The sequence below is a fragment of the Gavialis gangeticus genome, unplaced genomic scaffold (genome assembly GCF_001723915.1).
Source record: "Gavialis gangeticus isolate Ggan-Ray unplaced genomic scaffold, GavGan_comp1, whole genome shotgun sequence".
NCBI lineage: Eukaryota > Metazoa > Chordata > Crocodylia > Gavialidae > Gavialis > Gavialis gangeticus.
In genome coordinates, this window is record NW_017729025.1 from 133693046 (window position 1) to 133705364 (window position 12319).

General features: G+C 39.4%; 1 protein-coding gene across 2 annotated transcripts in view; it reads left to right on the forward strand.

The window, feature by feature from the left end:
- Nucleotides 1-12319, forward strand: part of MRVI1 (murine retrovirus integration site 1 homolog) — a 289447-nt gene that overhangs the window by 173679 nt on the left and 103449 nt on the right. The window contains exon 7 of one of the 2 annotated variants that reach the window (XM_019519582.1): nt 10832-10934. In XM_019519582.1, the coding sequence (XP_019375127.1) occupies nt 10832-10934 (103 nt within the window). Of the gene's footprint in view, nt 1-10831; nt 10935-12319 lie in introns of those variants that run through there. The other variant, XM_019519583.1, reaches the window with a different exon arrangement.

The window sequence follows — 12319 nt, forward strand, 5'->3', positions numbered from 1 at the left end:
GATCTCGCCAACCCCCCCCCCCCCCCACAATCCCACCCCTTCTTCCCATCCCACCTTACTTTAGATTGGGCTCCCAGCCCCCACAAAGTTCTGTAAAACTGGCAGCTACAAGCTTAAAGTAAACCATGTGATTGTACATCAGATCCCAGGAATGTCTGTACTGTTCTGCAATTAATTTCCAGAAAGGAGGATTGAAGTGAGGAATCACTGAGTTAGATTGGGTGGCCATTTTTTTTACCTGATCTAACCTCCCAAACTTCTAAGTGTAATGTGTGTATATATCCTGATATTTATAGCTATCTTTAATCTTTTTTAATACATCTGGTCCTTCACCAATATCTAGGAATTCTGACTTTTCAAAGATACTTTATTTTCTATCTGCCTTCACCTTTCTACAGACCAGCAAAGCTCTTCTGTTCCTCTTTTTTTTCAACTGATAAAGCGGTATGCTGAATCTTTTCCCTCTTTCTACCTGTACTCATTCTAAAGATGCTTAGAATTTTTTTCCTGAATCTGCATTGCCTACTTGTCAATTTGGGTACCTTGTAGCAAGCGGAGGTAACTTACCTTATACTTTGGTTTACTGTAGCCTTTTCCTTATCTTCATCTTACATTTTTCATTCCTTCCCCTTCTGGAGGTTCTTCCCCTAGTGACCTCCTTTTTTCAGTTTGTGGTTTTTCCTGTATTAGGAATTTGTTCAGATTTCAGCCAAAGACGTAGTTGCATCAATGCATATTCAAAAGTAGGCAAGGAAAGCCTCAACCTGCACTGGTAGAGGTTCCTCCCATTTCAAACAAGGGTAACCTCTACCAGCACAAATCACTGTCCTTCTTTTCTATATGTGAGACTGGCACAAATCTGGTACTGCTTTGTGGACCACCCTACCAAACTGTTCAAATGTGTACTACTCAGTCTAGCAGAAATTAAAGTAGGGTGGTCACAGTAAGAGACTAACTAGTTCAGAGGCATAACCTATTGTAGCAACAGCCTGCTTCATCAGATGCCATTTGAAGTCTTTGGGTTTAAAGCAGCTGCTATGTCATGGCTCTTTCATGGAAGAATTCTTCAGCTGACATAACTGATATATAGAGTGGGGATGATATATTTTATCCTGATATTTACTGACTTTTTCTAGTGGGGCAGTGGAATGTTGTTGGCCCACATAGGATCACATCTATATTTCACATCAAATAACTTTTATTGTTTTATGTTGAAATGTTGTCTTGTTACCACAGTTTTTAGCCAAGTCTCTTTGAAACAGAAATCCAGCTCTAAATAATCCAGCACAATATCAGAAAATTATATATAAGCTCTTGAGAGTTAGCCAAACCATTGCTATCTTGATAGTGAGATTTGTACTGAATTTTTTGGCCAGACACGAAAGAAACATGATAGTCTTCCTGTCCATAGATGGCAGCAGGCTTTTCTTTTAAAATCCCATTTAAAAATAATTTACAGTTTATTACAAATGGATAAACTATAAAGTGCCTGATAACTTTCTTTGGGGGCCTCCATCCACCCTCTTTTACCAAGGCCACAAGCAAGTTTTTTAATCGCATTTCATATATTTCCTATGAGCAAAATGGTATTGTGGGGCTTATTTGCATTTTTTTTTTTGCTTTGGAAATAAAGGAGTATAAGCATGTAAATAAAAGATAAAATAGTCCAGTTAATGCAGTAGGTGAGCTGCCTTCTCACAATGCAACCTTTTAGAAAAATATTTTGATAACAAACAGCCCCTTAGTTATTTCCTTATCTGAACTGCTTCTTTCCCTTATGGGAGTAAAGCTAGGTAAGAGTGAAACAAAAGGTATTTCAAAATGTCTATTAAATAATGTCTGAGATTCTGGCTGTCAATAGGTAGGGTTGATCTTACCCAAAATAAAAGATGGATAGCTGTGCAAAGCAGGAGAAAGCATATTTGCAAAACTTTTGTTTTATCACATTAGTTTATTAATTTATGGAGTCTTTCCATTGTCTTGTGTTGGGAGCAAAAGCAGTCTTACAGGGCACATCTACACATGCATTAATGCATTTTTCCTAAGGCGCATTAAATTTAGTACCTCCAATGTGAGGTACTAAATAAATATGCATTAGGTTGCCGTAATATGCAGTACCAAAAGCACACATTTTTAAAGTGATGCTTAATGCACAGTAGCCTATCTTACTGAGTATTTGTGTAATAGTATGGTTTTTTACGTGGCGCTTGTAATGCACAGTAAAATAAGCTACTGTGCATTAAAGTGCGCACGTAGATGCTCCCACACTGGATCAGTGCATGAGTTAAAAGACTGTCAGATGTGGCCCATTTTGAATAACAATGAAGTTAGTGAATATCCTTGGTTCATTCTGCCATTGTAGTAAGCAAAAACAAAAACAGGTGGGAGTTTGCTTCTGAAGGTAAAACTGTATATGCCAAAGGAGTGTAGATATTACCTTGGGAAAAGAGACCTAAAGTGCAACTGTGCTAGGGAGGCCCCCAAAGAAAGTTATCAGGCACTTCGTAGTTTATCCATTTGTAATAAACTGTAAATTATTTTTAAATGAGATTTTAAAACAAAAGCCCTCTACTGTGCTGAATTTTACCATTATATTCAATCTAAGACCCCCGCAAATCAGAGTATTACAAATAAGTATATAATGTCATAGTTTTTTTGTGATGGTGGTTCATTTTTGGTTTTCTACAAATGGGTTTTGGTTAGGCCTACAAATTTTGGTTTTGCTTAGGCCTACAAATTCCACCTGGACTCTAGAAGGAAAGTTAGGTTCTTTCTGGATCAAGCAGCATTATTGATGTTCTAACTCAGAGCTGTCCAACTGGTAGCCACAGGCCACTTACAGCCCATGAGAGTTTGACACCTAGTCCCTGGGCTCCTGCTTGGCTGCTGCTTTCCCCCACCACTTCTGCTGTTACTGCTACTGGGTTCTCCAGCTTCTTCCTCTGCCCCCAAGGGTGGCGCAGCATGGCCTGTGGGAGCCCAGGGATCTTGCTTCCCATGTGTTGGGGGGCGGGGTTGTGTTTCCTATGTGATGGAGGTGTACTGTTGGAGGTGCTGATGCATGTGGCCTGGGGACCCGCAGCCCATGTGGGGTGCATCCCCCAACCAATCAGAAATTGAACATCTCTGTTCTAACTGGGAATTATAACAGTAGGGCTAACTTTTGCCAACAGTAGTAAGAGTATAAAGTTATTGTAGCCAGTCAGATAAACAGGATATACTTTCAATACACACAGGATGCAGAACACTTGGATAAACAAATGCCATTCTTAGTCAATTTCCATTGTAGAGAAGCACTGTAAGATATCATCTGAAATTATTTCATAATTCTTTTGCTTCATAAGCAGAAACCAGCTCACACTCCTGTACCTATATTGTTTATGCTCTGCTAATAAAATAAATACAAATATGTTTTGTCACTACAGTAAGAAGACGTGATTACAGTATGCATAGTGTTCAGATCTGCTGAATAAGGGTGTTATATTTATGCATTCATTTTTCAGAACAAAATATCCCTTTAAGCTGCCAATTAGGTCATACAGTGGTTGATGATGTTTGATCTGATAGGCTTTCTAAAGCCTAGAAACCTATCTGAGCCATGGAAGGTAACTTCCTTGCACCTTACTAAGATGTTTTTCTACTTCTACTTCTGTCACTGAGAATACAATCGTTAGCAACATTTACTACTTGCTTAGATGACCTAGAGTTGAATATAATTTGTGTCTGTTTGAAAGACTGCAGATACCTTTTGGAATTGCAGAGTAACCTACTTGTTGCAGAGTTAATCAACAGGATGGCTCTCAGTGAGCACCATTTTTAAAAAGGATAGAAATACATTTGCTTCATTTATTTCTCCATTTGGAAGACTTTTTGCTTGAATAAGAACAAGCTGTGTTTAGCCTTGTGGGTCACTAAGCAATTGTGTTCTGCCCTAGTTGCCTTCAACTTATTTTAGGTTTCCAAGTTAGGACATTGCTAATATTTTTTTTCCAAATTATATAATTTGTTTTCCAGCTCTGGTGGTGGTTACATGATTTTTTTTTTTAATAATGCGTTTGAAATTATATCTCTTCTTGTAGCACAGCTTTAGCTGATTCCCAAAAAGGAGTGAAGTGAGATCAGAGGACTTGGGATTTTTTCACCAAAGGAAATGTCAGTTTCTTCCTTTACCTAAGCCAAAAAGATAATCAGTTTGCCATTCCAAAGTATTACATATTCTCAGCTGCCCAGTACAACCTGCATGATAGACCAGAATAAATAACTGTCATTGGCACTTGAAATACAGACTGTGTGTTAAATTACATTCTTCAGAGTCTCCATTCTACTATATTTCCCTCATGCAACTCATAAGCCACAATGTGGCCACCCCTTGCCTACAAGCTCTCCAGTGAAAGGATTATCTTTTTCATGTCACTATACAGTGTCTGGCACAATGTGGCTTAGAGCAAAAGGGTGTTGGCACAAAAGCAGGTTTGTTCATGTATAACAGAGCTAACTGGCAGCCTGCAGGCAGCATACAGCCCACAAGGGTTTTATCTGCAGGCCCCAGAATCTGCCTGGCCACCACTCCCCTCATCATTCTGGCTGCTGCAGCAGCCAGGGCCTCCAGGATATCCCTCCTTGCTCTGGTTTTCACTTCCTGTCCCTGCCTCAGGGGACAAGGCAAGGTAGGGCAGCATGACTCAGTGCAGCGTACAGTGCACAGAGCCTGCAGCATGGTGGAGTGGGGGAGTCCACAGCCAAGAAGGTATAGGGGCTGCCCACCTGCACAGTTTAGCAGTAAGTGGGGCTGCCTGCCTGCATGCAGGGTACAGAAGTAAGGGAGGGGGAATCACTTGCCCATGCACACAGGACAGCGCTGCGGGGGGAACTTCCTGCCTGCATGGTGCCAGGAGAACTTGCAGCCAGGGAGGTGAGAGGGGACCATGGTCCTGGCAGCATGTGGCCTCCTGCTGGTGCAGCTCCTACAGTGTGCAAGCCCGCAGACATTAAGAAATTAGACAGACCTGATGTAGAAATTCAGTGACCTTTGAAATTGACATCTCTTATTGCATCCTACGGGAGAGAAAAGGCCACTGGAGTGATGGTGAAAATCATTTTCATAACCTATAGATAAGTATATGGTTTTTCAAAAGGAATCATCTATCCCTTATAATACTGAAAGCAGACTGAATAATATGATTCTTAATTGCTTGATTGCTGTATCCTTCTCATACAGTCAAGCAATACAATACCTCTCTTTTCAGGTAAAGGTGAGCTATAGGAGAGTTGTATATGGAAGAAATTAGCCCAGTATCTCATTTCTTTTGAGTATTAATAATGTTTGTTTTTCATTTAATTGTTCTGGATCACTGCAGTGGGGGCAAAGACTGGGGTTAGTCCTTTTCCCAGGCAACATATATTTTGTATAGAAAGAGAAGCAATCAATATTTCTTCAGCAAACGTCTCCTTCGCAAGCTTCTTGAGGCTTTCTATGTTTTATATGTGCACACAACCACTGTCTATTCACTACATCCAATAGTTTTTATCAGGTAGGTTTTCTCCTGCTCTCATCTCAATCTAGATTCCTCCCAAGCCACCCTCTCAAGTGGCATTGATGTACCCTTCTCCCACTCTTCTCTTCACACTTTCTTCTCTAGTGCTCTTTATGTTTGGAAATCCCTACTCTGTATGCCAAATATCCACCCACTCCTCATTCAAATTCTACTTAAAATGCGCTTTGTCAAGGCCTATCAAAAATAAATCTTCAGGCAGAGAAACAGGCATCAATCCTGCTTTGAGAATTGACTGCTTTCTGGTCATCAGGTAAGCTATGTGTACTAAGCTGTCTAGCTTTTATATAGTATGCTCTTTGGCTCACAGACTCTCCCTTCCTTAATACTGTACATACCAATTATGTCCAGCAAATATATTGATATATTTCAAAGTATCCTGATGTTCCAAAAGATTGGTTTGATAAATGCTGTTGTTCTAAGGTTTATTTCTTAGATTAGAATGACTAAACTAGGAAAAAGCAAAGTAATTTAAGGTTTGAAAGAGGGGAAAAAAAATACCAGGCAAAATAAGCAAAAATGAATTAATTGTCACAAGAAAAGGATAAAAGAGCTCGGCAGTACATAAACCCTTAGGGATTAGGAGGGCATTGCACAAAGCAGGGAGAACAATTGTTGAAAATTATATCAGGAGATCTGATTAGGAATAATAGACTGGAATTTAAAGGAAGAAAATTAGGAGATACGTCTGAACAATCTATGGAATAGTACCTAATTGGGCAGTGGGGGAGTGCTAGTCTTCAAATTGCTTATGAGGTAGTTCAGGTATGGTAACCCAAATCCTAAATCCATATTCAGATTTTACATAATCCATTCTTAGACAAACTTTGAATATAGAGAGTATTTTGTTTGAATAAATTCTAAGTAAAAAATGGAGGGCTTTGTAATGCATCTGAGGATTTCCATTTTCTGCGTTGAAAAGGTGCCTGCTTGGCTCAACAGCAACATTCCCATTTTCACCTTTCAGCAGAACATTTACAGGTTCTAACCACCCTTCAGCCTAGAAATCACATCATAAGCGAGGTCTTGGGAAGAGTTACCTGTTGGGAAACGATGCAAGTGTTGACCATGCTGCAGCCAAGTATTGGGGAGTAAAGGGCCATCATGACCCAGGGTCATTATGGAAACACCAGAATACACCACCAGTCCCCTTGAATCCACTGGACTGGCTGTTGGTCCCCTCAGGAATGGTGAAGACACAAATGCTGAATCTTTCATAATGGGACATAATTAGGGATAAACCTCAACCAGAAGAACCTTACAAAAGCTTCCTTTCCTATAATTATCCCCTAGTTGATTTTCTCACAAAATAGTGTGATCAGGCCCTGAATAATGACTGTATGATTGGACCTGGGGTTTTGATGCACTTTTTTTTTAACCAGATAAAATTATATTATTAATCTTTGTTATGAATTGTCAGAATGAATAAGAATGCCATTGTAGCAGATTGCTATAACAGAAGTTTTATGTAGAATGTACACAAAATGTCTATGGCCATTTCTTTGTGAAGGGTTATATCATTGATATGGGTAGTAGCCTAATCTTATTGAATTCTTCAGATTGCTAGTAAATAGGACAAAAAACTGAAAACAGAAAACTTTGCTTCTAAGATTTCTGAGTCATTCAGAAAAAGATCAAGTTTGGCATTATTAATTCCTTACTGCCTAAAAGAAAAAGGTGCCCTGAATTCTTCCAGGGGCATTACTAAAAGAAAATGCCATCCATTTTCCTAGGCACAATATTCTAAAATTTTAATGAACAAAGAACATTCCCCACCAATTCCAATATCTCTTTAAATTGTGTTTGCCAGTTGAATTTTTTAATGTGGATGTAATCTGTTATCTTTATACAGATTATTATGGGACAAATTCTAAGATGCTTTAGTATTACATGAATAAACCTAAACTTAAACAGAAGTAACAATATTCACATGGGCACATATATAACAGATATGTGTTCGAAAAAAAGGCATTTGGCAAGGGAAAAAGATTAAGGGTATGATTAAGGAAGTTAGGCATGCATCTCTCATTGACTTCGAATGTTGAAACATTATTTCAGAAGAAGTTTGTGGTACTGAAATGTAATAGGTAGGGTACCTTACTACATTAGCCATCTCTGAAATTCCATGTCAGTGGCCAAGTGCCAGTGTTGGAGTTGATCTAGTTGATACTGGACACATTACAGAATATCACTGCATTTTGTCTAGTTGTTTTTTGGTTGGTAATATCAGTAGAGATGATAACCAGTGAGGAATACACCTAGAGAAGTCTCTCCAGATCAAAATGGAGGTATATTGGAGAATATTGCAAGAGGTTTTAACTTTCGCCATCCTTAGCTGTATTCGTTCTGTAGATAAATAAAGGGCTATATTTTTCCAGCACTGGTAATCCAGAATTTTTCACAGGTGCTAAATTTTCTTTAATTGTTTGTGCTTATATTATTACCCTCCCCACAAAGTCCTAGATCTACAAATGTTTCCTATCAGTAGAGGTTGTCCTGACTTCATCTGAGCAAATGGTATTTTAGATGCTTGGATAGTAAAAAAAATATTGCTACTTATTGTGTTTTTAGTGTATGAAAAAAGATAGCATATTCTAATTTCTGCTGAGGTAGAAAAACATGACTATCTCCAGGACTATCTCCTGGAATTGAACCTATCACCTATAAGATTATTAAATACCATATTTATTCAAATCCAAGATGACTCTGAATTTAAGATGATCCCCCAGTAATTAGATTCTAGACATGGACAGTTTATAAATTTATTATAATTTTTCATGTCTAGAATCTAATTATTGGAGGGTTGTCTTAAATTCATCTTCCCCCCCACCCCTCACAGCTGCAGAAGGGCAGGCAAAGGAGGGGGCAGTGGGGCCAGACAGTGGGAGAGCTGATGATGGGGGAGATGATGGAGGTCAAGGAGCTTGCTCCCTGCCCCTTGCCCCCTACTGCCTGCTCCCCCAACTGCATGCCCCAATACACTGCTTTCCCCAGTGCAGTGGTGGGGGGGGAGGGGTGAAGAGGGGATTTAAAATGACCTTCCAAGAATTAGAGCTTGACCCCTTCCCCTTCCCATGCCACTCTTTACCCCCTGCCACTTGTCCCCCTCACCACTTGATCCCCCAGCTTGCCTCCCCCACAGTGCTTGCCTTCCCTCCACTGTCTCTGCCCCTGCCATCTGCCTCACCCCCAGAAGCCTCGGGCCTCCCACTCTCTCTTCCCCCATCTCCCCACCCCATAGCCTCCACCCATCCACTAGGCAATGAGTGGGTGGGGAACCCTAGACTGCAAGAAGGTAAAGGGGGTGGGGCAGAGATGGTAAGGGGCAGGCAGTAGCTGCAGCCCTGATTCTGCACCTGAGTCACAGTTGGAGTCAGGGTCATGACCAGAGCTGCAGCTGAAACATCTGCCTGCACCACACCTCCTTGTACTCGATTTCAAGGTGAAGGGTTACCCCCATGTTAAGTGAGGAAAACCCCTCATCTTGGAATGGAGTAAATAAAGTAGTATTGAGTTGTTGTTGTTCTTGGGCTGCATGGAAAATTGAAATTACAAAAGCAAGTATTTCCTTCTTGAGTGTTATTTTGTAATGTTAATCATGTGAGTGACAAGCAACTGATGTTGAAAAAGACCTGTTATCCACTCAGTTTTATAGTGATTCTAACAGACTTTTGGGCCTCCTAGAAGCTGTTGGATCTCCATTTTTGCTCTATTCTGGTTGTTTCTTCAGTAGTCATCTTTTATGGGTTCCAGTATACATTTTAGAGTTGTACTTCCCTGTCTTTGTTGGGCACAAGGAGGTACAAGTATACAAAGAAGCCACCTATGTAGAAATGTTCCATATTAAACATTACTGTAGCACAATCCTTTTGCATTTCATTTAGGGTCCTAAGGATTCCAAACATCCTAAATGATTATTAATTCACAGGGATTTGAGAACCCACAGGCCTTACAAGATCAAATCCAATGTGACTGAGAATCCAATGTCATAGGATCATAGAAGTAAGGTTGGAAGGGACCTTGTAGATCTTCAAATCCAACCCCCTGCCTGGGCAGGAGAAAAACTGGGCTCAAATGACTCCAGCCAGGTAGGCATTAAGCCGCCTCTTAAAGACCCCCAGGGTAGGAGCCAGCACCACTTCCCTTGGAAGTTGGTTCCAGATCCTAACCACCCTGACCATGAAGTAGTTCTTACAGATATCTAATCTAAACCTACTCTCCAACAACTTATGGCCATTATTCCTTGTGATGTGACCTCAGCTTTCTACCTTTATGCAGTCTGCGCAGCCTGGAATAGTATTGTTCAGTATTTTGCGAATGAGAAAAATACATTATGTGCAGACAAAACTTACTGGTTCCATCTACTGTAGTTGATTGGACATTAATGAGGGAAGATTTTTTTTACTGAACTTTATTTCTGATTAAAGTTGTGTAGGTTGTGTTACATAGCCTGTGGGGCTGCAAACTGTGTATAGATGAATGATATTTAAAGCAGTTTTTGAGTGGCTTAAACATGTAATTACTAATGTAATTGAAAAATGAAGTTCTTCATTTTTAAAAGAAATTGTATGCAGTAAATAGCAGTCCCGTTTATTTTATTCTTGTGACAAACCAGTAAAGAAATCTTTTTCCTTATGTATATAATTTAATTTGTTATGAAGGAATGAAAATGAGCCAGCTTTTCTAGAGCTATTTTCATTTCATATTTCTGTTCTATCTGCCTTGAAAATCCATAGTGAGAGAGAAACTTTTTAACCACTTTCTTTCAGATGTCTGTGTCCCATCTGTATTTTTATATTCTTTATTTTTAAGATTTAAATTGCTAGTCTTCGTGGGCTAAGTGTTATAATTAGTAAATTGTGATTTATGATTGACAAGCAAAAAGAAATTAGCAGGAAAGTTATGTTTCTGTCTTTGATTTTGATTGAATAAAATAAAGTAGCTTAAGGTCAAAGGACCAAGTCACAGATGCCATGTTCTTTGTGACTTTTGTACACTTGCGCGAAGGAAATAGGGAAGGGTCTCCTGATAATTTGCATTTTATACCTATTTTGCAGGCATTATGTAGTGTTGTAAATCAAGCCACAAGCAGCAGCTTACAATTATTTAGTTCAGAGGCCACTGAGCTGTTTTCAGTGAGTGTGGAACTGCCATTACTGGCAATGAGCGCTAGTTGCCTTGACTGGAGGCAGCATATGAGCCAGGGAACCTTAAAATAATGTCTAAATGGTTTGTTTATGTTTCTGCTCTTTTCTTATGTATTTGCTGTGATTTGACAGAGCGTTTGAGGTCACCTGTCAAACTAGCAGCGGAGATGGAGTAAAGCACCTTTATTCTAAGCCCTTGCTAACACAGTATTCAGCTCTGACTCAGACAGAGAGGGTAAGTTCACTGATTATACTCCTCTTTCTGTACTATGGCAAAATGAGTTGCAGAGAGAACAGTTCGAAAGCCAAGCATTTCTAAATACTTTTTCCTTTTATGGAAAGGAGCTCCTAGATCACCATTTCCTGGAGATTGTATTCTAAGCTACCCAGCACTAGAAGAAAGATTTCTATAGCCACTGATCTATATCTGACAACAAAATTGAACCCTGAGGGGATCCATTTTTACCTATTTTAAGCATGAATTGACAACAACAGACTAGAACTAAACCAAACGTATTTATCCTCTGAATGTGGGAATAAGTAGAATTTGGTGAATAGGGTGGTTTTCTTGTTTTGTTTGTTAAATCTTTTTTTGTACTCTGTGAAGGGCTCATCCAAATGACAAACAAGATTCTTTGGGTAAATCTGATATCTTTTATTAGACCAACTGAAATAGATGGAAAAAATTTTTCTTTGCCCAGGGGTATAGGTTGTAGCCATGCTATTTGAGTTGGTCTAATAAAAGATATCAGATTTACCCAAAGAACCTTGTCTGCCTATGTCCTTAGACCAACATGCCTGCAACCTATACCACTCATCCAAATGAGTATTTTAGCCTTTTACACTACATCTATGGTACCCAAGTTAAAAACCTCTAAATAGATGTATACTAGCTGCAAATGGTGATTTTTTTTTTTAAAGCCTTTGCTATTGCTAATGGTCTAATTTCAAAATTGTATTCTGGATCATTGGTTTTGATAAAAAACAAAACAAAACAACAACAACACATTAAATAAAAAATTAAAATAAAATAAAAAAGACCACATTAAATAAAAAGACCACATTAAATTTTGACAAAATACTAGAAATAGGTCATACAGGGCCTGATCCATGCCAACTAAGGTAGACAGACCTCCACTGACTTCAATGATCAGACCCATAGTGCATCCCCATTCCCATCCAGCATGGTGAACTAACTTTGTTCTTCCCTAACCATAGATGGTTATCTTGTCTCTCCTTGGCTGTCTCCAGTGATGATTCAGTTGGCACCTTATTCTCTTGCATGTTTATATTTCTACTATTTAAACTAACTTTCCCTCCTCCTCTAAAGTGAGTACTCCCTTATTCTTGCACTGCTTGGGGAGGAGCAGGGGAAGGGGGAGCTAAAACTGGCAATACTGAACTATTGGCAGCATGAATCCAAAAGTTGTCTTGCCAGCAAGGGAAGCCTAGGTCACGTCAATGATCATTGTGTTCTCTGCACTATAACTCAGCATTCTATGGGGCTTTTAATATTACATATATGTGGAGGCTTTGAGCTCTAGTGGGTTTCAAAGGCTGTACCCAGCTTCTCCCTCCATTCCAGAATGACAAGCAAAAAGAAACTTCCCCACGAGGAGA